General features: G+C 38.5%; 2 protein-coding genes across 4 annotated transcripts; both read right to left on the reverse strand.

The window, feature by feature from the left end:
* Positions 1 to 804: 804 nt before the first annotated feature.
* On the reverse strand, positions 805 to 5354 carry LOC103724118 (heat stress transcription factor A-2b-like). Of its 2 annotated transcripts, XM_039114311.2 has the most exons (3): positions 4743 to 5352; positions 4375 to 4649; positions 805 to 2159 (listed from the first exon to the last, which is right to left on the reverse strand). In XM_039114311.2, the coding sequence occupies exons 2-3, from the start codon at positions 4582 to 4584 to the stop codon at positions 1374 to 1376; spliced, it is 996 nt and encodes a 331-aa protein (XP_038970239.1). In that variant the 5' UTR covers positions 4585 to 4649; positions 4743 to 5352; the 3' UTR covers positions 805 to 1373. The 2 variants fall into 2 exon arrangements, with proteins under 2 accessions (XP_038970239.1, XP_008813499.2); XM_008815277.5 differs by having other exon boundaries at positions 4375 to 5354.
* Positions 5355 to 7137: 1783 nt separating this feature from the next.
* Positions 7138 to 14848, reverse strand: LOC103724119 (ETO1-like protein 1). 2 transcript variants are annotated; one of them, XM_039114310.2, is made up of 6 exons: positions 14580 to 14848; positions 13813 to 14024; positions 11979 to 13694; positions 11555 to 11846; positions 8226 to 8535; positions 7138 to 7600 (listed from the first exon to the last, which is right to left on the reverse strand). In XM_039114310.2, the coding sequence occupies exons 2-6, from the start codon at positions 13935 to 13937 to the stop codon at positions 7380 to 7382; spliced, it is 2664 nt and encodes an 887-aa protein (XP_038970238.1). In that variant the 5' UTR covers positions 13938 to 14024; positions 14580 to 14848; the 3' UTR covers positions 7138 to 7379. The 2 variants fall into 2 exon arrangements, with proteins under 2 accessions (XP_038970238.1, XP_088576932.1); XM_088720806.1 differs by having other exon boundaries at positions 13813 to 14848.
* Between the last annotated feature and the right edge of the window lie 11110 nt (positions 14849 to 25958).

Consider the following 25958-nt stretch of genomic DNA (forward strand, 5'->3'; position numbering starts at 1 on the left):
CATAATAGCCATCAGAGATACTCACATCTTAGCAAAGGTCATTTTTGACTTGACATTTCCATATTTAAATATATCCAAATATAAATTAAAAAGTGAACAACCAACTATTATCCATATTTGATAATTTGTACCCATATCTGTCAAAAATATATATATAGATATAAATAAATATCTATCCACTCCATATTCAAATATCCAAATCTATTTATAATTCTATTTAATTTTATATAGCACTCATGAACATTTAACAAAAATATATAACCATACTAATATGCTATTAATTAATCTACCATATATTTAGTAATAATTTTTATTTTATGATTATAAAATTTAATTATATGACTTATATCTAATTTGTATCCATATTTATTTAAAAAAATATAAATATAACTTTTTATATCCAACTAATATTTCTCTCTATATCTATATTTGTTAAGTAAAATAAATATAAATATAAATATATTAGCATCCAATTTGTATTCAACCTGGTTTCAGCTCTATATAGCAGCCTACGGTATCTTGTTTCCATTACGTTTCCAAGATGAGTGCTTGGCTGCCAGAGTTCCACAACCAAGGAGCAAAGACTAGTAAACCAAAAGTCAAACCTTCCTGCGCAACTTGAAGCTTTTAGGTTTCCAATGCATGTTTTTATCGGCTAAGGAACTCATCACATTTTTCAACAAGTAAAAGGAACTCATCACACATCGTGATATGTTGCCATATTCAGAAAATACTGCAAGCTTGCATGTTCTTGAACCAGTTCAAGTTACTGAAAGCAGTTCAAAACTTCAGAAGCCAGACAAAGAATCAAAGAATACACTGAACTAGTATCATCTCTATACAAGCTTTTCTTTCTTTACAAATAAAATTGTCTAGAGGAGAAACACAAGAAATATGTGATTATATAATACTATACTGATAAATTTGTACTACAAAAAATAGAAGTGATTAATATTGTATATTAGCGATCATTCTTTACAATACTACCAACTTAAACTACAGCCAAGCATTTACAGGGTAATTGCCAGATCATAGCCCCTAATTTTAGACTGCATCACTGTCAGATGCCTGCTACCAATCCTTCCATTGAAACCTCATACTGAGATAGAAATCAAGTAGTAGGCAGGGCATAGGGCTTTGCAGTCCCTCATACTGAGATAGAATATGATGCCTTCGGTTTCCTCCTGTTTTGGCCTATTCTACCAATTATAGAAATTGTCCAGTCCGAAAAATCAACATTAGTTTCATGTAAGCCATGTCACCACAATGGAGATTATATCATCGCATATGAATAAGCAATGAGGCTCAATTGAATCAAATGCAACTTGAGCCAGTGACAGGCTGAGCATCCTAATCTTTATAGGTCACACTATCTATCTTGGACTACTTGAATTCAGAAAACCCAATTTCTCAGCCAAGCCATTCACATCCTCATTGTTTTGTGCCTCAATATCAGATCTAACTTTCTCATCACCAAGCCCTTCATTTAGCAACTCCTCCCAAAAATCATCATTCAGCTCCCCATCTGACTTGTCTTCTTGTTGCTCTAAGTGTTCTGAGCTCTCCATGCTGCTTCTCACCACTCCCTGAATCTCCTTTGCCATACTCTCCAAATCTGAGACATCATCCTGGTTAAGGTCTTGCAATGATTCTAGGACTTCAATCTTCATTGGCATCTCAAGTTTCTGATTCCCACTCGTTCCGACGTCATCATTCTCAGGTGCTCTATCTATTGGTCTCCTTCTTTTCTTAGATATGGCTTCCTCAAGCTCCTTTTGCCTCTCATTCTCATTGACCAATTGCTGTAGGTAGTTGGGGTTCTGGATAACTCGAGCTAAGAATGCCATCATCTGTTGCTGTTTCTGTTCTGTCCCTTGTATCCTCTCTTCCATGGCTTTAAGGTGTGCTTTGGTGTTCTGCTGCACCTGCCTTAGCTTTACCACTTCTGCCATTAACAATTGCTTATCACGCTTTAACCTGTTGATTTCTCCTTCCAATCCAAACCGTCCAACCTCGAGATATTGACCAAGAGTTTGCTGTTGTGATGGAGGATGAGAAGGTGGCTTTCTCCTTTTTATGGTCTTAAGGAGATGCTTCTGGCCTCTGAGGAATCCCTCATTAGCAAATTCCCATTTATCTGGATCCACCTTTCTGAAGCCCTGCAGGAACCAGATTCCTAGTTAGGACTGGTGAGCAAATGCACGACAAGAGAACCACTTCCCATATAGTAAAAAAACAAACAAAAAAAAATGTCATTTTCTTCTAGATGTTTAATTCCAACAAGAATTCATAAACATAAATTGAGATTGACAGAGGCCCTAATAAATGTTCTTTAAACAAATTATATGGAAGTAACCACAAAGAAGTAACATTTAAGAAAGATGTATCATCAGTTGTTAAAGACAACATACAGAAGCACAGAGTAAAAACAATTAGACCAGTTTACTGTTTACCTTTCATTCTGGCTCATACAGCAAGTCATTTCATTTGCAAGGGTCCATATATTTCTTCTCTATTCTTCTTTCTTCTTCTTCCTCATCTTCTATAATTATTTTGTATGCACATTAAAAAAGATGGACCACCAGTTGCTGAAGGCAACATTCAGAAGCACATAGACAAAGTTATAAACAAGTACACCAGTTTACTGTTTACCTTTCAGCGTGAGTCACATAGCCAGTCATTTCATTTTGCAAGGGTCCATATGTTTCTTCTCTTTTCTTCTTTCTTCTTCTTCTTCTCCTTCATCTTCTTCTATAGTTATTTTGTATACACAAATAACAAACAGATTATTTCCTCAAATTATTTTTTTCTATTATTCCTACCGATTAAAGCTTATTGATAGAAATCATACAATTACAGACAATCACAGCACAAAAATGTCAACTTACACAAATAAGGCCCGTTAAACAGACAACTTAGCATTTTCCCCATCCTAGTGCCTAGTTTCTGAGGGTGAAAATAGGAAAATTGTGAATATGTGATCAAAGTTACAGATTGCTGGATTCAAATTAAGAGAGTTAAATTAATACCTTTACTAATTACTGCTAATTCAAAAAGGTACTAATGCTGAACTCGACATATGAAATAGAAATGTTTTTTCAATAGGAGATCACACTCATGCTAGAAGATATACAATATCAATAATAAAAGAGAAAACAGCAGAAAACCAGTATACCTAATGTAGTAAACATATAAAAGATGGTTCTAATTGATATGGTCACCAGTGGAAGGCCATAAAATATCATGAGCAGAAGAATACAGCAAATAGTTCCGTAGATAGCTCTACATTTAACGTCAGTGTTATTCACATAGTAATTCCTTCGATATGCAAGAGTATACATCTTTCTTTCCTTTGTTTTTTCCTTGTTTTTCTTCTTTTTTTAATTTTTGTCCCTTAGCAGTACTGTTTTAAAAAAAAAAAAACAAGGGAAGCTTTTAAAAACAAAAAAAATCTAACTAGCCAATTGGCAGATAGATAATGCATCACTGTTTCTCTCATTCAAGTATCCATTTTTCCAGAGTAAAAATAAAAATTACAACCACATGATCTAATGAAGATCATGGATTCAAACAACTAAATTTATATTCCATTTTCTCCATCAGAAGAGATGATAGTGATACAAACTCAGCATTAAAAAAAAAAAAAAAGAAATCTCATTCTCTTAAGCAAATAAACGCTCATTGAATAGAAAATTCAACTATTATGCAGTGGAAACTCCAAAGGAGGATCTTGAACAGTTGAATTGAAATGAAAAATGTGAATAGTGGAAAACTACAAGCTATTCAAAAGCTCACAGACAAACTGAAAACTTCACCACATCCCCCTCAGTCACATTCATACGGCAAGTTATTTCATTTGCAGCGGTGTCTATCTTTCTGCACTTATTTTTTTTCCTTCTTCCATCTTCTTAATACAATTTTTTGGTTCATGAAAACATATATATTCTATTTTCAAAATTTCAATTTTAGGGCTCTAATCAAATTAAGTTTTACTGAAGAATAGTAGAAGAATTAGGACAGTCAGTCCAACTAATATGATACTCTAGGTAATCAAATTACAACCCAGGTTCACTAAGACATTACTTTCATGTTTTGCCAATTCCATTTTCCTTTTCCAGAAAGCCAAATTAAGAACAACATTGAGAACAAATGGATAAAAAACATTGTCCCAGTCTCCAATCTAATAGAACCAAACAAAAATCATGACAACAACTCGACATTTGGTGTGAAATAATTAAATCATTCCTTCTAAAACACCCTCACCCTGATAAGCAGGTAGATAAAAGACATTTGAAGCAGCAGCACTGGCTAATAGCTTCCAATGCAGTAGAGAACCTAAAAGCAACTTGAATGACTTGCATTGCAAATACTTACATATGTGTTCAGCTGCCTGACAAAGCTGGAGAAGTTGTTGTGCTTGAAGTATCTCGGAAGCAGAGATGTTGCGAAGGTGTGGGGATCCCAGACCACGAAGCTATTGTTCCCCCGGCTCCACGAGACCACCCGATCGGTACTTGGATCATCAACCATGTCGTATGTCTTGGTGAGAAACGGCGGCGGTCCCGTGTCATGCAGCCCCTCCATAGGCCTCGGAGGAGCCAATATACTATCATCAGAACCAGACACCGTTCCCGGATACTCCTCTTTCACTGGATTTAAGACCGGATTCATCAAGACAGCTGATATTTTGATCCAATCAAACAAATTAAGTTTGAATTTTGATATCAAGGGAGGGATCTAACCCGCGAAATTGAACTGGGTTTCAGTGGAATCTGGAATGAAAGCAAATAATAAAGAACAAAAGAAACAGCAACTTGGAAGAGGATTCACGGACGGAGGAGAGATTACGGCAGACAAAGTTGAGATTTTGATTCAACTAAACAGATAAAGCTGGGATTTTGATTCCAGAAACGGGGTCTAGATGACGAGATAGAGCTGCGTTTTAATGGAAACTCAGAATCGGGTTCATTCCACAACAGAGAAGCACAAGTAGAAACCGAGAGTCCAATTCACTTCAAAGAAATCGAAGACACAGAGAGAGCACAACGACACGGCAGCTGAGAGAGGAAGTCGAGGGGAGAAGAAAGCGGAAACCAACTATCAGACCGGTAACAGCGGTTATGATTGGATTGAGAGGGATCGCTGAAGGAGAGAACAGTCGAGCTTAGCGAAATATTCCATTCGTGTGGCTCCGGGGGTAATGGGAGGAGAGCGATGATGCCCAAGGAGAAGGAGGACCCGGGAAGCGTCTTAATCTCTTAGAGAGGGGAGAAAAGGGAAACGGGATCCGGCACCATTTCGTGATGGAAAGTTCTAGAGCGGGTGAAGTTGGCCGCTGTCGGGTGTCGGCTTGCGGGGGCGCGGGGAGGATAGAAGGTTCTGGAACCAGGGGAGGTTAGATGAAGAGCTGGGCGAGGAGATATTATTATTATAGGGATCCGCTGATCTCATGTTAAATTTTTTTTTGGTAAAAAAATCTTTAATATTCGATTAAATTAAAAGATATGATATATTTATCTTCTCAAAAAAAAAATTATGTAAATTTGTATAGAATTCTACAGTCCATCCATAGCTTTAAATTATTGAAATATGAGTTAAAACTGTAGTTATAATGCTTTTAGATACTCTTATTATATTATTGAGATAAATAATACGAATGTAATAGCCATTATGATTCGTTAGTTTTGTTGTTTCTCTTATACAATGAAATGTTATGACATAAAAACGGCTGCTATTTTCTCTTTTACCATTTAAAATAACAAAATATTTATTTTAAATTTTCTCTAATAATGATTGCACTGTCCAAAAAATAGATTATTTTAACTAATAACAAAAGAAGGAAGAAAATGACTTCATTATTTTCTATTATTTTTCGTTATAACGTTGTTATAATAACCATTATTTTGTGACTATTTAATATTGGGAATTTAAAACTATTTTTTGAGATGAATAAGGATAGTTATAAAATTATCAATGGGTTTTCATGGTGGTTTCTGCGTGACTTGATAGCACCTTATTTCAAACTATGGATCTGTCATCAAACATGGTTGTAAGCAGGAAGAGCCGCTGTCACTTCCCACCTTCACATTAGCCTTGTTTGATACATATTATTTTCTTTGTTGAGAGTCGTAGGCTCATATACGTTCATCCCTCATGGCATCTCTCTCTGCCTTTCTCTCAGTGCCATATTCCTGCACCTCTCTTTATACTATCTCTCTCTAAATGAGGAAGCCAAATCTGACCCTCTAATTCTCCTTGCTATTGGTCACAAGATTAGAAATTTTAATCAAGAAAAATCCCAGGAGCGGACAGGATCAAAGTCTCAGAGGACACTTCAAACCTCAAATCCTGATATCATAAGAATACTTCTCCTGATGGCCGAAAGATTTTCTAGGCAAACAACAAGATATTTTTTTTCGAAGTCATGTGCCCTTATCTTGCTAAATCTGCATTGCTTTTCGTGATGAGAAATGTAAGAATACAGATTCAGTAGAAGAATGGAGTTTCCTATGAAGAATCAAGCTTCAATATAATGATAAACTATAAAGAGCCATTAGAAGATGTCATGGAAATTATAAGAAGCAACTAATGCATGCAAAGCATAGTTGAACATCACCATGTAAGTAATAATACTTCTAAGCAATAAACCTTCTTGTCCTCCACTGTTTTTCTTCCCAGGCAAGAAGCAACATGCTCATCTATGTTTTATATTAAAAAAAAAAAAAAACAAGCTGGTTATGAATCCTGCGTGTAATGAAAAATAGTGGCTCCACTGACAAGAAATGTGCTGAAAGGCCCCTGCTGAAAGTAAGGCTTACAAATCTTTTGTAGCCTGAAAATTGGAACCTAGGTCTTCCTTTAACAAGGTGCACCAGTAGAAGAGGAAATAAAAGAGTGCCGAGCAGTGACTCATGGGTCCTACTCCTCCCTATTGCCTAGTGAGACAACTGACATTTTAAGCACCACAATGTTGTGCAGGCTTCAATCCAAATATAATGGGTAGGATGGCAGGATGCATCTGCTCTAAGCCAACAAGAAAACATGCTAGCTCTACCACACTCTCTCACGAAGAGAAACATTAGTTAAGTAATATTTTTGACTGAGAATTCTTAGTAACCTAATCACATGAATCGCATCTTCTCCAAATTTTTGCTTTGATTGCCTTTAAACTTTTCATTTAATTCGGAGAATCAAAATTTCTAGACAGACATTTAACAAGTGAAACACACAGAAATTAACTTAAACTGTGATTGGCATACATTACACAACAGAAAGGTGGAAGTGGAAGAAGGGGAGAAAGAATACAGAACCAAGCCAGGCTATAATGAGGTGCCGGTGCATGGATCTGGTGTAGTTATAAAGAAAAGTATGACATGCGCTCATGGTTCTTGGCTGTTTACTCGTCTGTGGAGCTCAAGCATCTCCTGGTGATTAGGGTCCAAAGAAAGGGCAGCCCTGCAGTCTCGAAGAGCACTAGATCCATTCCCAATGTGCTCATGGAAAGCAGCACGAAGGTGCAGGAGGTGAAGGTCAGCTTTGAATGCTATCGCCCTTGTCAGCTCTGCAATTGCCTCTTTCTCCTTGTGGTTATCCATAAGCACTGTTTGTAATCAAAGAAACAGAACAAGTTCTCTATAAGCAAAATGAAAGAGAACCATCAAGGACTTTAAGAGAAATGGAGAAAAGGAAAAATCAATCATTTATAAAGGAGTAAAGGATAGATTCTTCCATGGAAGAGCCTGCATCAGCTAAACTGGTTTAGAGGCCCAAGGCTACAGCACTGAAAATATATGGCATAAGAACGAAAACTTACACGAGAACAAGTCGAGCAGAAAGAGACTGTCTCTGTAAAAACCATGTATCATAGCTTTTCTTTCATCTTTTGAAATCTAGAAGCATAAAATTGCTTCTTGAGTGATAATTAGTTTTATGTTTAAAAGGGGTAAAAAGAACTGAAGACAGAATAATCATAAATCTGAAATATCCTGCTTGTAGTAGAAATTTCCTGTTCAACATAAAAATCTATCCAGAGATGCGGAACACGTTCAATTTTTATCTTTTGTAACTTGGCATATCTTTGAAAAACAATGCAAAATTGCAATCTAATCTCATAATCAGTAAATTCAAAGATATACCTAAATTATGATATAATAGGATTATGTAAGTATTCATCCATGCAGATTCAGTTGTGCCAAAAGCATAGAGACAGGGAGAGAGGATCTGACCTGCAGCTCGGTATCTATAAGGATAAACTCGCAATGGGTCCAATTGGGTCACCATGTGCAAATCTTCCTTTGTACGGTCACGATCACAGTATTCAGACCTCTTCTCATATGCTGATGCATTGTTTCTAGCCTTCTCTATTAATTTGGTCATTTCCTCGTATGCAGCATTTCTCTCATTCTTAATGAAATGGACTCGAGCAAGACCCTGATGAGCCCGTGTGTGCCGGATCTTGAGGGCACTAATGTAACAGTCAGCTGCCAAATCTAACTTCCCACAGTCAACATATACACTGCCAAGGTTGTTCAAAGCCTGCAAGATGGAGTTTTATGACAAACAAAGATGGAGTTTTACAGTTACATAACGCATTTCTGTATATATATAATATGGTAAATCATACTGACAATTCAGGTCCTGAGTTTTTCCTCATCATTAACAAAATGATAGGATTGCAACTGAGAGTGGTTTTAGTGGATTTCAAGTTTGTATAAATTTATCCAACTAAAAGTTCTAATCAAGGCAAATACATGGTTTTGTGTGTGCTTGCAATTTACCCAACAGGTTGGCCTGCAATCTGGTATAACAATATAGTTTACAAGCTATGCAACTTAATTTCTTCATCAACATGGTCACTTTTCACTTTTTTCAAAAAAAAAAAGATTGTTTTTTTCCAGTTGGTCATTGTTAATTAATGTTGTTCAATTGAAAAATTCTGATTTTTTTATATACCTAGCCCCTCTGAATCAGAGCTGCTTGCCAACAGAAGGTAATATAAATAAAACTTTTTATACAATTTTATAAAATATTAGCTAAAAGTATATGGACAGAGCATGTCATAGCCCATATACATATCACATCTGAATGCTACTAAACAATTACATGAATAGACAATACATCCACATACCAGATACACATTATGACTCAATAGAACATTCCAATAGACATGATTGTATTTCCAGTTATTTATCAGTAAATTGCATGCATTCAAGTCGCTGGATTCAAAAACTATATATTGAAATTGCCAATAACAGTATCACCATGTATAGGTCAACGAGGTGATCATCTACAAGAATGAATATCTCAAAAGGGCAAATAAACTTCTCACCACAAAAGTCCGCATAGTTATTACAACAATATCTAGAAAATTTGCAACTCCCATGTCATGAAAAGGGGCAAGGTCAGAAGGTCGCCATAGGGTTATAATTCAACATAAGGCAGCCCAATATGTAAGTGTTTACCCTGTGTAAATCAAGATAAAGATTGAAAAAAAAATTAACATGCATCATAGCATTAAGGAGTAGCTACACTAGTTATGACCTGAACTGCAATATTACAGCTGCAGTTACACAATAAACACAATGGGACAATGAGAGGGGGCCAAAGACCAAGATAGAAAGATGGTACACATGGCACATTTTGTGTAAACCCTCATAACATGTCCTCTATGTATCCATGTCGTCAAGTATAACATCTTAGTATATCCGACCACAAACAGGCAAGAATGCCCCAAAATTTTGGTGATGTCATAGGTAAGTAAGCATAGGGCTTTTTTTCCTCAAAATAAGTTCCTATGTCTACTGATATGCCAGCATCATGGTGGAAATTTTGACCTTTTCCATTGGCAACTAAATGTAACACTTAAATCTTTCTTCTCGATAGTGTTTGGCAAAAACTAAATCATGAATGCGTCAACTATCTCTAACAAATTGAATCCTAACCATATAAAGGATAACTATCTCAAGCAAACCAGCCAATTTCATAACATACAAGAAAGCGGCATATATGTTGTACTTTCATTATGTGTTCAAGGGCTGTAAACTCAACCAAAACAACTCATCTTGTAGGATAAATGCCACTAGAACATTCCTCTCATCAAGCTATTGAAATTATAAAATGGTACAAAAAAGGATATATCAATCATATATTCTGGATCAACAAAGCTCCAGGAAATATATTTCCTACTAAGAATAGACATGAGAATTGACTCAATCAACTGTCTCTGAATTCTAGACTTTTCCGAGACCCACTTAGATCTTTTGCAAGACAAAACAAACCTTAAACGTTCCTGATTAGACTCGAATTAATCTTATAAAAAATAATTAGTAATAAGTCGAAATATCTGCTTGATATGACAAATTCAAAAATATACATCGATTAGATGACAAGATATAGCCCTTTAAGTTGAAGCATGCTTTTACATCACTAGAACTCCAAAAAAACCCACTAAATGTATTCATCATCAACCCTTAAATTGTTGAAATACAATACAAATACATTTTACCTACAAAATTTAAGGGTTGTTGAAATATAATAGAAATACATTTTACGCATGAAAAGACAAAAAAAATTCAGGAAGACTAATCATGTTATTCACTAAAATATCCCTTCTTTATGTTGACTTAAATTCCTAGGTTGATCCTGTGATTGGACTTTAAGTTAACTTGATTTAACAAAAAACAAAATCAAAAATTTAGAAATCAAACAAAACAATGTCTTAGATGTTAGATTTTTCTTTGAATATTTAAGGAAAGAACTAGATATTCTCAACCTTTTCGGGTAACTTAGCTATGATGGACATTGAGAGTTATAGTTTAAATCAGAAAGTCTTGGAACCTTTAGAACAGTGCTCTGAAGTAGTTTGGGGTCTTTGCAAATGAAGCATTATGGATTTCTATAATTTGGGACAACAAGTGAATGGCTAATCATCAAGTTATTATTTGATAAGACACAGGAACTTAAAAGAACAAAATCAGTTCTGCATCAGTTAGGCTTGTACTTCTACCATGACCTTCAAATTTTGACGTCGATCATGTGGACCATGCTAATCCAAGATTTTTGCTCTCCCAATAGTTTTATTCTTATCATGAAGGAAAAGAATTAACAAAAATCTTTAAGACCTAGGAATAATGATCATGCCTGGTTGCGAGTCCGTATTCCTAGGCTTGGAATTGATCAGGCTAGACCAATTTCATGAAATTCTCAACAGAATGGCCCTAACAATTGCCAGCTGGGCTTCTAATGTCACTCCAGAAGAGTACTGGTTGGTATTAGTTTTTGCTCCATATCAGTTATCTTCTATGCACCATATCAATCAGCTAGATGGAAGGTGATAGTATTCTGACAACTTTGGTGGAAATAGTACTGAGACACCTCCAACCTACCTTGACAACTTGAAATAAAAAGAAGAATCTCATGACCAAATAGTACATAAATGAGTTAGAAAAAGCTTATTAGTTTTTATAGTGATAAGGAGGATCGGTGTTGTTCATTATGTGCTGACAACATGTATTAGTCAAAACAATGATAAAGAAAGTGAATAGATAACACTTGCCTGACCCTTTCGAAGCCTATCTGAAGGGCACTTTAGTGCATCTTCAAGAAGTGAAACAACAGTAGCAGAGCATGAAGGATCAAGGCTCGAATCAGCCAAAGCATAGGCTTTCAAAAAGAAAGCCTCAAATGACCTTTGAATGGAGATTGACTCCTCTGCTTTGCGTAGTCCTTCTTCACAGTGACCAGTATCATATAGAATCCAACCCTCATAGACAAGACGTTCATGTTCCGTCGCTGCATGTTGTCGTGCAAGCTGTAGGCTACGCATTGCTGCTTCAGGACAATTCAATCTGCTCAACCAAAACACAAATCCTCTGTTTGCAGTGGTTCAAATGTAAATAGAAAAAACCAATAAACTATAAACTATAAAGTAACATGCTCAAATTCTAGCATAAGAAGAGCATGATGTATTGAGAATTTACCTCAGAAGAAGTAAAGACTGCCTGAAGTACAAGACCCCTTTTGCAGCATCTGACTCAAGCATCTGATAGATAACTGAAAGGGAACCAATATCATCTACTGATGACCACCTATCATAAAGCTGTAGCCAACAATCAGCAGTAGTCCACTGTTCAACATGCTCTCTAACGAGCATATGCAACTGTGAAGCAGCAACACGCCCTTCAAACATTCGATACTCCGGAGACAATGTAAGAATTGCTTGGATGTCACAAAGTGCAGCTCTGTAATCTTCGAGGGCCAAATAGAAACAAAACCTGAGTTCCAAGCACTCTAAAGCCAGCTTAAAACCTAGAACACGGTTAATCTCTGTGAGGGCAAGTTTGGCATCTTGCTTCCTCATCAAAGATGCTGCTCGATACATGTAAGGATAAATAAGAGTAGGGTCCAACTCCGTTGCTTTATCAAGGTCCTCCAACTTTCTATCTCCTTCAGAATACAGAGATCTCTCTTGATACATCCATCCAAGTGGTGGATAAGCTGATATCACGGAGCTGAGCTTCTCACAAGATGAAAGCTTATCGCCTTTAATACAAGCCAGTCTGGCCAATCCAGCAACAGAATAGACATGCCCAGCAGCAAAAGCAGCATCAAAATTATGCTCCGCTTCACTGTACTCTTTTCTCAAAAGCCTAACACATCCCAGCTGATGATAAGCCACTTGCTTTTGTCTAATATCCATCGCTGACTCTACTAACTTCTCTAAAAAGCATGCGGTGATATCTGACCTCGGATCAATATCCATGGCAACTTCACCGAGCAAACAATACAGTGAGAAAGAGGCTAGGCCAACCATGATCGATCTCCGCTGTTTATTAGCATTTGAAAAAATCTTCACAACTTGCTCATCCTTCAAACACCCGGGAAGTTCATGTAAGAACACTTGCAAACATGATGCTGCAAGGACAGGAGCATTTTCCTCCAAAGCACACTCCATAAGGTCAATGGCATCGTGCCTTGAGGAAACCAGAGATGCCAATTTCCTATCACAAGCATCCCTAAGCCTCTCACAGCAAAACTTATTTGCAAATACCAAGATTTCCAATAAAATTTCCACTGACAAATCACTTAAGCTGCCTGTGAGACTGAAGTCAGAAACCGCTCTCATTCCTGTGGGCGATATGCCATTCTCAGATAAATCGATGACTTCTAGATGTGATTCTGTGAAGCACCCATTGAGCATGGTGTGGAATGGAGTGGATAATGCAGCAATCTTCTGTCTCTCACAGGCTATCTTCTCTTCTCTAATCTGGAAGAAGACAGTAGTGGAAACTTGAGGCATACCAAAAATACATTCGCCGGTCAACTTGACAGACGAGTTCTCAAATGGGATCTGAGAAGCAACATCCACAAACCCAAGTTCTTGAGAACACTTCCCGCAGGAAGCAAGAAGGTCGGAGATAAGTTCTTCCCCTTGTTTCTCGTACCTCAACCATGCTCCATATATAAGTTTCTCATAGACTGAACTGGCATTCTGCCAAGCAGAATGGAGACTCCTTTGAAGCAATTTGACCTCCCCAAGACCCCTAAAGACCTGAAACTGGAGCAAGTAAAGGTTTGACCTTTCATGGGGCCAGCATGATTCGAGCTCTTCATGGATCTGAGCTAAGACTTCCACATAGTCAACAGGCTTAAATAGTGGGACAATGGGAGGCTCCGCAACCTTGATAAGAGATTCACTATGTATGTATTATATCGGCACAAGACAAAACAAGCATCTCATCACCATTCAAGAGAACCAAATATTGCAGAGAATTAACTGAAAATAATTAACAAGATAGAAGTGGGATGACTTACATGGAAGAAGTGGAGTGCGCGGAGGATTTCGACAACTTGCCTCGCTCAACTTGAAGCCATGACTGGGGATTGATGGCATGGAGCTGTGTCTCTTTGCAGGAATCAGTGAGGAAGAGGTTCCTCATGGTGCACAAGAGGGAGAGCAACTCCCAAATCTCCACAATCTCAAATGGGTACTTTCCCAAATAACTCAGAAACAATTAGAAGGAAAACTGAAAGAGATAAAGGAGACTACTTTATCCCACAAATCACAACCTTTATCAAATGGGTTCTACTCAGAGCACTCAAAACACAACAAAATTAGGGTTCACAGATTAGGCGTTCATAGAAGACTTTAAAATCGGTTTTCCAATACAAAATTACAAAACTAAACATAAATCAGCCGAAAAAAAAGTCAGATAGATTAAAATTTACAGTTAGGTAGATAAATCGAAGAAAAAATGAAATAAAAAACGCTTTTTTTCTATCCTATTGGCCAATACCAAAAGTATATCCTCAAATCCTAAGGAATAAACATCAAAACGCGCAAAAAAGCCGAGAAAGGAGCCTCCTTTCCTCTTTCAAAACCCTAATAACAAGAGATAAAACACGGCCGTGCGGGAAGAACAAATCAAATAATTGAAGGGGTCCCTTTCGGCCCACCCTCCAAAGCGAACCCAATCTAAGATCCCACGAGATCTCTACAGAGAGAACTAAGAAACCCAAACAGAGATCAATTGAAATCCGATGGTGAGAGACAGGAAGCAAAAACGGGAGAAAAGCCCCACCAAGCTTGTTGGTTTCTACGGCATTCGAGGACACACCCACGAGCTCCCAGAGCCCACACCTGAGATCAGGGACTGGAGAGCGCGCGAGAGATGGATCGAGGGGGAAGGAATCCGAAGCCGAAAAAATTTGTCGGAATCTATGTGATCTGATCCCCTCTTCCGTTGCTGTGAGAAAGGTGAGAGCTGAGAGCTGAGAGCTGAGAGCTGAGAGAGAGAAACGGTCGCTGGCGTATAAGTGTACGAGCCTCCGCGGTACAGAGACCGTATGCTCGACAAAGTATATGTCAGGCATTGTAAGTGCAAAAAAGGAAAATTCAAGGATTACGATTGCGATTATTTTTGTTAGGTAAAATATGGACCAAACATGGTTCCTATTATTTAGTGAGAGAAAACTAATTGCAGCTCCCTTTACATTGTAATATTTAATTTCAGATACCTGACTAATTTCTTTTATGTTATTAGATATTTCAATCATAAAGTTCCTGCTCCCATATTCAGCTCCAAATTTCTATTTTTATGTTCTGTTTCAACTACAAAACAGTTTTTGCCGATCTATTCCACATATTATGACTTACTGAATAACATTATATTGGAGCTACGTCCAACTAACCATCTTAGTATACATATTTTCGAGATCTATTTTTTAATATATTTTAATATTTTTAGAAAGCTTAAAATTTTTAAATTAGGAAAACTATAATTTATATTAGTTATGCGGGAAAATAAAAGATCTTAGCAAGATTCAAAAAAACATAAATTTAAAGGCATCCCATTGATGACCTAGTCTACGTCCATTTAAAATCCTAATTTCATCTTTTGATAAATAATATTAAATCCAAATTGAAAGCTAAACTTTATGAATCTTATATTTATAAATAGCCTCTATTATAATAATTGGTGCATTTTATTTAGATGGATGATGGATGAGAATTTGAAGGATGCAATAATAACATAAGACTTAAATTTTGTCTACCTTATTCCTCATCTCTTCTCTTCCTCTGTGAGTTTTCTCCATTCTTCTCATATTTTTTCCTTTCCCTTTCCTCTCCTCTTGGATAAACTCTTATTCATAATATATGAATTTCAATTTTTTAACCCAATTCGATTCGCAAGTTTTAAAAAACAGAACAGATCAGGATTGTGTTAGGTCATAAGTTATTTCAACCAATTTGCAACCCTAGTAAATTATTAGAGTAAAGAAGATGATAGAAAATAAAATTACCTGATCCTTTGCCCAATTTACTACTTCCTGCAATTTCTATCATATATGGGTTTTTGTTTAAATATGAACAATTTTTTAATTTTTTCATGAAAGGTGTAATACTATTGCTATTAGAGCTAGAATAAAATAAATAATCTATAAGCACTTTAGAAGTATAGCTACTAGATCAAATAGTAAGATGCACTATATAATTTTTAAAATATTTTATAGATCAAATGTAAACTGATTTAGATACTTCTAGATAGTAATAAAACAAAAAATATGCATTACACCATCAAAATCGCTCATTTCATAATAAAATAAAAATTTCCTCCGCCGGGGGGCGTGGACATACATTCATGTAGCCTTAAAGTACGCCCTTTCTAGCTGTACCAGCACCATGATCTGATATTAATTATCGCAACCATATATCCAGTAGACCCACATTTTGTAGGCCCGTGATCTGTTAGGGTACAGTTTGTCGATCCCGTCATTAATTGGGTCCAGCCTAAATAGAAAGGAAAATAGAACAACACGGCCCAAACTAGGTACCAAGCCAATTCCCTTTCAGCATGGTTTGAAAGAATGATGCAACTTGTGGGCTTTGGTGTCGTTCATGCAGAGTTGAATCATTTACGGGGCACCATGTGAAGATCCAAAGTGGCTTACAAAGTTGTTTGGTAGCAAATTTGGGCTCCATACTTTCATACTGGATAGCGTGGCTTTGAGAGTTCTAGATTTTCTTTAGTCGAGGGTTGAGATGGAAGAATCTTTAAAACAAAGATTGTCAAGAAAATAAGTACCCACACGCAAGGCTTTATCTGAATCCATCCGAACTAAAAATAGGTTGTGTGGAACTCCACTGTATCGAATCAAAGAGAGACGATGGTGAATTGGGCCAGGACATGATCAGGCTTTATCTGAATCAAACTAAACTAGTTTGTTTTAAGGGATTAGGATAAGTGCACAGATTTCTCATCAATGCATTAAGATGGATTCTTAATGCATTGATCTTGTCAACATTTCCTACAATCCAGACCTTCCACCATTCGTTTTATATCTTGGGCCCAGGCCTAGATAGCTTGCTTATTTTACCAGCCCCAAACTTCGATTTCTCTAATAGTGGCTGAGTCCATTAACATGGTAAAATTGGACCCAACCTGACCCGCCTAGATCTGACCCGACCCATTTTGGAGAACGCATGGGGCCGGGTCGGGTCTTAAAATTGAACCTATTCCATTTTTCGGGTCAGGCCTAGGTTTACAGAATTCAGATCCGATCCGACTCATTTAAAATTCGGGTAATTTTGGGTTTTTAATTCTATAACCCGACCCAACCTGATCCGAATCTGTAAAATTATTTGAGTCCGCGGGGATACAAACACAAATTCTGAAGCCATAGATGGGTTGATCCGAACCGAACCCAACCCGGACTTGAACTGGACCCGATCCGGATCCGAATTAAATCTAAATTTTTTCGGTCGGGTCTAGATTATACATGGATCCGACCCGATCCGAATAATCCGTTGGGTCAAAAATTATAGCGGTGAATCCGACCTGACCCGATTCAATCTATCGGGTCGGATCTGGATCCAAAATTAAGACCTGAACAAGAAATCGAATTGGGTCTGGGTCATTCATGACTTGACTCGACCCGAACCATTTGCACCTCTACTTAGCGGGAAAGTTGAGGGACATGGGCTTAGTGGATTGAAGAAGTAATATTTGAAACTAATGGGATCAATTATAGGATTGAAGAACTAATAAACAAGCAAAAAATATGAAGGAAGTTGAAAGATATAGGCTTGCTGGATCTCTGTGAGTGAGAGAGAGAGAGAGAGAGAGAGAGAGAGAGAGAGAGAGAGCTCTCAAAGCATTTATATTTGAAATTAGCTGATGATTAATAAAATAGAAGATATAGTCTATATAGCGGTAAGTAGAAAGATAAATGGGGTTCCAGATCAATGGCTAAAAGGTGGCGGGATAGAGGGGGGCATTGGATTTGTTCTTGATGGTGTCGCTTGCCATTATAGGAGAAAGTAGAGAGGGGGTGGGCATGGGTGGATCGAGAGCTAAGAAGAAAGAGAAGCGCATGTTAGAAGGTGATGGTTTAGGGCCCAGTAACCTACTCTTTCGTCTCCTTTAGTAAGTGTGACCAAAATTTCTGACGGCTGAGAATCTAACTATTTTCATAAATTTCATACAAGAGTATCATGTAGTGAGCATCCTGACTCTCTCTCTCTCTCTCTCTCATGTTAAAGTGAAGGAAGAGGTTTGGAATTGATGTTCGATGAGTAGGGAAAGAACAAAACCTTATACCACTTGACCTCTAATTGCATTTGAAAAGCTACTTCCAGGATACTCCAAGGCTACTGCTTTTCGGCGAACCTAGGAGCCAGATGCAGAGCACTATTCCCGTGATCATCCACTCTCTGAAACAAAGACTCTTTTATTAGTTTCCTTCTTTTGAGTAATTTCGTTATTCCCTTTGTCAACATATGCTTATAAATGTGGGTCTGTCAGTACTCTGCCTTTAAATAATAATACTCTTTCCATCTAAATCCACATCAAGAGCTACCACAGGAGAGATCTTTAGAATTTCCACCACCATTTCTCTCACACCTCTCTTTGTTGCCACTAGAAATGGTGAAGCTGCCAAAATTTATAAAAAGAAAATAAAAAATTAGTTTTTTATAGCAACATCAGAAAGGCCATCCCATAATTTGTATATATTGACCCTATTCTTCTATAAGTGTGCAACTAAAAACTACATATTCAAAATCGGATCTAACTCAGCCTATTCGACATTATTCTATCGCCTTTTTTTTAGAAGATGAGGGCTTTTCTAGATAAATCGATGGAATGAGGTGTCTATAGAGGGGGGACTTGTTATGTGATAAAAAATGAAAATAAACAAAAGTAAAACCTCAAAGCAACCAATCCTAAGAAAAGATGTGAATCTGGGAAAGGCATGGTGAAGGTGCTCCAAGCCTAATTGGCCGAGGTAGTGGCTACCAAAATTTACATATTTTTGATTATTTTTTTTTTGTGAAAGCGGCAATTCATATAACTCTAACGTGAGTACATCCTTCCAGATCAGAAGAAGCAAAAAATACAATGGGGGAGGGAGCTCTACTGTGGAAGTCCAACAGATCTCCCCGGAATGCTGTGCAACATAAGAGGCGATCCAGTCTGCTGCTCTGTTCGCTTCTCGGAATACATGTACTGCCTCAAACTCGTCCATATCCAAAGTCAGCCTGCGGGTCTTACGTATATGAGGATGACCATCACCATACCTGTCCGCACCCATCCAGTCGATAACTACAGATGAATCCCCCTCGAGATGCACCCGCCCGGCACCGAGCACCCGCCTTGCATAAGATATGCCCTGCCAAGCTGCCCGCAGCTCTGCCTCAACTACTGTGAGCCCAAGCGTACACCGGCCACCTGTGAGATACTGGGCTGAAGCCGGCAGCCCCAGCCGACTTCAGCCCAACACCCCTTTTGGAAGGGGCGCAACAGGGGATCGCAGACGCGATCCCCTCCGACTTCTCCGGGCACGAGGACGCCGCTACACCGCGGCAGCACCGCGGAGGGTCCGCGTCCACCCCGCGGCCGCAAGAGAGGCCATTGATCTCGCCCCACCGCCGTGAAAATCGCGGCGGGGAGCCGTTGAAATGGGGCGATAAAACCCCCATCTTCCTCTTTGTAAGAGCACCTCCGAGCCCTCCTCCCTCTCATCCGTTTCCTCCGCTTCCTCTCCCTTCTTCCTCTTCCTCTCCTCCCTCTGTTCTTGCCTCCCGAGTGACCGGCGAGCTCTCCCGGCCGAGTACCGTCCGAATCCCCTCACGGCCTTCCCCTGTTTCTGGATCTACCTCCTCTTCGGAAAGCACCGCCGCCACCGCTGCTTGACCACCGGATCGAGCACCGGCGGCCGAGATCTTCCTCCCACTGCCTCTGCCACCGCCGGTAAGCCCTCTCTTGCCTTGATTCCATGCCAAATAGCATGTTTTTTCTCCTCTGCATCGGCCTACACCGAGACCATTATCGGTTCTTCCTCAACGCCGGCCGCCGCAGCAGCCACCGGCTGCCACCATGGCCGGCTGACCGTCGACTGGACGATGGCCTCCGACCACCCAGGCCGGCCACCCCGCCGGCCCTCTCTCTCTCTTCCGTCTCTCCTTCTTTCCTTGTCTGTGGCGGGGGGTTTTGGGGAAGGAGGCCCATCACGGGCCAAACTGGGCCCGTTGGGCCCTATCCACTGCAGGCCCAACTTGGGCCCAGTCCAGTCCGGTTGGGCCTAGTTGGGCAGTACCTTTGTGGGCCCAACTTGGGCCCAGTTCAGATCCGAACCCGAAACAAAAAAAAAAAAAATTCGAAACCCAGTTCAGACCCGAAACTCGAAATTCGAAACCCAATTCAGACCCGGAACCGAGCTCAACTCTGAACCCGGAACCCGAACTCGAACCCGGGACCCGAAATCCAGAATCTAGTTCAGATCCGAAATCCGACCCGAAACCCAGTTCAACTCGGAGCCCGAACCCGAACCCGGAGCTCGAACCCAAACCCGAACCCGAAACCCAGAACCCGAAACTCGAACCCAGAATCCGAAATCTGAAACCCAGTTTAGACCCGAAATTCAAAATCAGAAACTCGAAACTTGAAACCCAGAACCCGAAATCCGAATTCATTTGGCCAATAAATGAAATTTTGCAGATAAGCCCTTGACAGTATACTATTTCAAAAAAAAAGGGCCTTCTGTAATTTGTATTTGATCCCTATAGAAAAGATTTATTACATAAAGGTCCCCAACTATATTTATTTAGTCCACTCAAGCTTTATAGAATAGTACCATGTAATTAAGTATTGGTCCCTGCAATAAATTTTATTGCATAAATGAACCATTAGAGACCAACTTTGGGGGCCCTATTTGGCCGGATCTATGCAGGCCCATTGGGCCGTGTTCGATATGGGCCCTATCGGGCCATGCCCATTATGGGCCAACTCTGGGCCCTGTTGGACCGTGTCCAATAGTATTATTTTTGGATTTTGCTTAGTTCTGAAATTAACAAGGAATTAATTAAATTTAAACAGGTGAACCTGATCCGCCTATCTGAAGTAGGGATTAAGTGAGAAGAGGTAAGTAACTTAATACTTTAAAGTGCATTTCAAAATTATTTGGTAAAATAATTATTAGTGGATTAAATTTCGAAATATGTTTTGTATTTAGCAAAATGGGTCTGGCATGTTAAATCTCATTTGAAAATTTTGTTATATGCTCTGAAATCCATAAATTATGACTGGACAATTTATGAAATATGTTTTTATATATATGCATTCTCAGCATGGCTATGATGTGTTCTGTTCTGTTCTGGCCCCGCCAATGGGGATTATACGTTGGACCTGTCGACTTGTAATCTGAGAGGAACCGGTTTCGACACCGCGCCACCGGTGATTAGAATAGTGGTTTCTGAACACCGGCTGCCATCGGTGGGTAAATATAGTGGATTTGGCACTTTTGTGCAACACCGGCCGCCATCGGTGGATAAATATAGTGGATTTGGCACCTTGTGCGACCCATGCCACTGGGTTACGTGGCCGTAGCCTATTATGTTGAGATTCTGGTATCAGATTTTTGGAAAAATGATAATAAGTTTTGAAAACAGTAAAACGATGTTATTTATGATTTATTCCAGTCATTATTCTGTATTTTAATCTGATATACTCTGACCCCACTTTGGGGTATTTTGTTGCTTACTGGGCTAGTGTAGCTCATTATTTTATTTTCTCTGTTTTTCAGATCCAGAGGCTTGATCGCACGGGATTAGGGAGTGCGTTAGATTTACGCTATTATTCCTTCAGTTATTAGCATTTTAGATTAGTCTGAATATTTGAATCATGTTGGCAAATGTTATTTTGAAATTTTGTAAGCATATGCTATTTTGAAATTTTGTAAGACTGCTTTTGAATGACTTTAATTATTTATGTCAATTTTAAACATCTGTTATTAACCCTTAAATAAGTTTTAAGTATCCGTGATTGCTTTGATATGTTCCGATGCCTTGCACGCCTGCACGGCCTGCCGTGCGGGCGTGCGGCATCTGCCGCGCCTCGGGCTCGGGGCGTGACAGATTTGGTGGTATCAGAGCTCAGGTTTCAGATTCCTAGGCATTGTATTTGAAATAGTCGGATGGAGCTTAAGTTTTAGAATCTTTAGGATTCGTTGGAAAGTTTGAGAAATAGGTAGACATTAGGCCATTAGACGAAGGTATTTATTTACTTTTGCTATTGATAAATTTAAGTTACTTTATCTGAATTTTGAAATACAAAAATTAGAATGCAACCTAATTATGGTCATAACCAAAGTTTGAATTAGCTATTCTGAGAGTTTTTCTTGGTAGAGCAATTTGTATTTCAAGTTATGATTAATTAGATTTTGACTAAATTAAGTGAAGGAATATTGATCATGGGATATTATAGTGCAATGCAATTATTTTAGAAGTTTAACTTGATATCACTGTGGATATTGCCTCTAGTTCAAGTTAATTATTTTGGTGGCGAGTTAAGGTTCATTTATAAAAAGTTGTTTAAAGTTTGGACTAGAAAATATTTTATAATATTTATTGAAATATTCTTCGAGGGTTGAAATCTGTATGTGGATCATGTATGAAACTCTTGTGTAGATAGAAAACATATTTGGGATGAAATTCTAGAATTTTTCTTTGGCTTTACTTAGAATTTGAAATTTTAGATCTTTTCAAATTACAATGCAGATTGGTATTTTAATTGGAAGTGATTTAGTAAATTATGAGAATATTGGTTGCTTAAATTATTTTAAGCTGGTCAGCGATATTAACATTGTGATTTGGAAATAGTTTCTGATGGTTTTTCTTATTAAGGAGAATTTCAATGTCAAAGAAAAGAATAGTGTTTTTGATTTTGACTGATATGGATATCATGGTGTCATTAGTGTAGGTATTTCTATCTATTATGCAAAAAAAAAAAAATGTTGATGATGTGGGATCAATAAGAAGGTTTGGAAAATATTGATCTGAGTTATACAACAGAAATTTGATGAACTGAGTAAATTTAAACAGGTCAAAAATATTGACTGTGTTTTGGTAACATGTTATGATGAAAGACTATGTTGTTCAATAATGAAAGATTTTGTTAATAAGGGAAAGTGAATACTATTGATTCTCAGGTCAATCATGATATGATTATGTTATTTCTTGGATAGACTTCGCTATTTTTGGGTATGCTAAGAAAATAATAATAATAATGATAATTTGAACGTATCATGACTCGGGTTAGTTGATTGTTGACCAAATATGGTCTAACTTATTAAGTATCTGAATAAACCATGCATTATTTGCTCCCATCTTATGATTTATAAGTTTAAGTTAAAAGCTTTGTGGCATATTGAATCATGGTATCAATACTTTGCCTTCTTAGACCTGCTTTTGTGATTTGATGCAAATCATTTTTGAGATAAATCGTTGCTAGCTAATGATCATTAGTACATGTTCATTTTGTGAATCATATTCTTAGCAATATAATGATTTGACTCTAAGGTCGGTCATAATCCTTTGAGGGATCAGCACACTACCTTGATAAGTGTATGAGATCCATTTCATTTCAAGTTTTATCTCAAACGCAACTAATTTTAATCAATCCTACTGTGAATCGATCATGATCCGATTTCGAGTGAACATGCATCAAGATGATAATTTCAATCTGAGATTTTAGTTAGTCATGTTAGATGTATGCCCTAGAAGCCAATTTGGCTGACACATTGTTGATTCTAGGGACATAATTTTGTACTTGACTGTTTATTATTGAATAAATAAAATGCATCTTTTCATTCATATTATTTATGTGTCTATGAATCGTCCAAGGAATTAATAAGATGATGATACATATTCTCAAGAGTTGAGAATTTGAGCCATGTATCATTGGTGATTAATTTCTAAATGCTCCTGATCAATGGATCATCACGAGGACGGTGATCGATCCGATCAGTGCACAGATCACTTTCCTTCTGGATGGACGAGACTTGAGTCCACAGTGTAGGGACACTGGAGTGATAGTGCAGGTGCTTGTTAGAGAACAAGGGTACTGAGCGTGACCAAGACAATAAGTCACTTGGATGTCTATCCACTCGTCAGTGACTTGCTTGATGTTGCAGTAGTGTGACTGGTCCTTTGACCTGCGGTGCTTCGGCTACTCACAGTGAGGTTATTGTAGTTTGACTGCACACATACATGGTCTCTAGCCATATGGGTCTATGCAGTGTAGATTGGCTGCAGTAAGTTCACTGTAGGAGTAGGGTATGCACCTATAAGGAATCTATCGACCTTGATAGAAGAGGAGTGATCCTATGTGATTTGTTAGACTGAGTTCTAAGACCTTGGCCAGGGCAGTAATATAAAGTGGAAAAAGAGTTTTCCACTATCGAACTCAAGTCGAATAAATCTTGACATATGACAGACGATGGGGTTTGACGAGTTGTCCATGACCTCCGTCCTGTAGGGATCCACGATAGTAGGACTGTATCACATGTTAACTGCACCTAGAGGTTCATCTTTCTATCTACTGGGTAGCCACTACATGCTGCTAGGTGTCACTGGTGGATGGTGGGACTCATAGGGATTATCTTGATGATCGATAAACCCTAATGAGTTGAGTTGGAATCGTTCCAACCCATTGAAAGGAGTTTTCAATGATATTATGATAGAGATCATAATATATCTCACTACCAGTCAGAGTAGAACCTATGGGGTCACACACACTAGAAGTATTGACCGATCCGATGGTTGAATAGTGATTATGAATCACGAGTAATCAATTCGATTGATATTCGGTTGAAGAAGGAACAAAGGGAATTAATTAATTGGACTTAAACACAAATCCTACTTCGGGTAGGATTCCTAGAGTCCTAATTGGATTAGGACTGGGAATCCTAGTTGGAGTAGGACTGGGATTCCTACTTGGAATAGGATTCCTACAACCCTAATGAGATTAGAAATTTTGAATTAAAATTGGATTCCTACTTGGAGTAGGATTCCTAGAAATCCTAATTGGATTAGGACTTCGGATTCAAATAGAGTCCTAATTGGATTAGGACTAAAATTAAATACATCCTAATTGGATTAGGATTCCTTAAGTCTAAATTAATTATTAATCTAATGAATCAACATGACTCCTAATTGGATTAGGATTGAAGAGTTCAATTGAGTCATGGTTCATTCAAGTTCTAATAGGATTAGGACTAGCATGGATTGAACCCATTTGATTCATGATTTGGTTAAAGCCTAATAGGATTAGGACTTAGCCATAAGAGGGACACCTAATCCTCCTTAGAGGAGGATTAGGGCATCACAAGAAGGAGGGATCACGCCCCTCCTCCTCTCCTTGTGTGCGGCATGAAGAGAGGGGCCGACGCCCCCTTCTTATGGAATTAACTCTAGGGCTCCTAGATTGTAGGAGCCCTAGATGGCTATATAAGAGGAGGCAAGGGGCCGGCGCCCTAATGCACTTGAAGCCCTCCTCTTGCTGCCGCCACCCTCCCCTCTCCTCCCTTGGTTCAACCGCAAGCAAGGTGCAAGGGAAAGAAGACCTTGGCGACATCCCTTCTTCCTCCTTTTGGCTTCAACGCATGAGAAAAGAAGAAGGCTGCGAAGGGCTTTGATCTTCTTCATCCTTCTTCTTCCTCCTCTCAAGTGCAATCAAGAGTTGATTGAAAGAGAGGAGATCAACCATCAAAAGAAGTCTTTGCAAGGGAGCTAGCACCCCGGGAAGACAAGAAAGATTTGATCGGTCCTCTACTTCGTGTGGATACCCGTAGAGGCCGGATGTTTGAACGGCTTCAAGCGAACCCTCTTCCGAAAACCACGAATTCAGATTTGCGGTGATCATCTACCCGCGCAAGGTGAAGATCTGATCTTTCTAATGGTTTTAAAAGTTTTAATTCTTACCTAATTACGAAAGGTCTCGAAACAACGTTCATGCGATGAACGTTGATCCCGCACATGCCCCCTTTCCGCTGCCATCTGATTTTTGTTTTGAAATATCAGCGGCATGGGCGGGTTCCCAACAGTGGTATCAGAGCCTAGGCTTCGTAGATTAAGGTAAGAATTAAATATCTAAAGGCTTATTAGATCTGAAAATTGAATGATC

This window comes from Phoenix dactylifera, chromosome 1 (genome assembly GCF_051530095.1).
Source record: "Phoenix dactylifera cultivar Ajwa chromosome 1, Ajwa_hap1_PhDact_Kaust_v1.1, whole genome shotgun sequence".
NCBI classification, from domain to species: domain Eukaryota; kingdom Viridiplantae; phylum Streptophyta; class Magnoliopsida; order Arecales; family Arecaceae; genus Phoenix; species Phoenix dactylifera.

Bases quoted from the DNA above. Each gene is read 5' to 3' on its own strand.
- LOC103724119 (XM_039114310.2), bottom strand. From the start codon at position 13,937: ATGAGGAACCTCTTCCTCACTGATTCCTGCAAAGAGACACAGCTCCAT. The intron at 13,695-13,812 runs GTAAGTCATCCC...ATACATACATAG, and splicing joins GCGCACTCCACTTCTTCCAT to TGAATCTCTTATCAAGGTTG. The intron at 11,847-11,978 runs GTAAATTCTCAA...TTGGTTGAGCAG, and splicing joins CAGTCTTTACTTCTTCTGAG to ATTGAATTGTCCTGAAGCAG.
- LOC103724118 (XM_008815277.5), bottom strand. From the start codon at position 4,671: ATGAATCCGGTCTTAAATCCAGTGAAAGAGGAGTATCCGGGAACGGTG. The intron at 2,160-4,374 runs GTAAGTATTTGC...TGGTTCCTGCAG, and splicing joins TCAGGCAGCTGAACACATAT to GGCTTCAGAAAGGTGGATCC.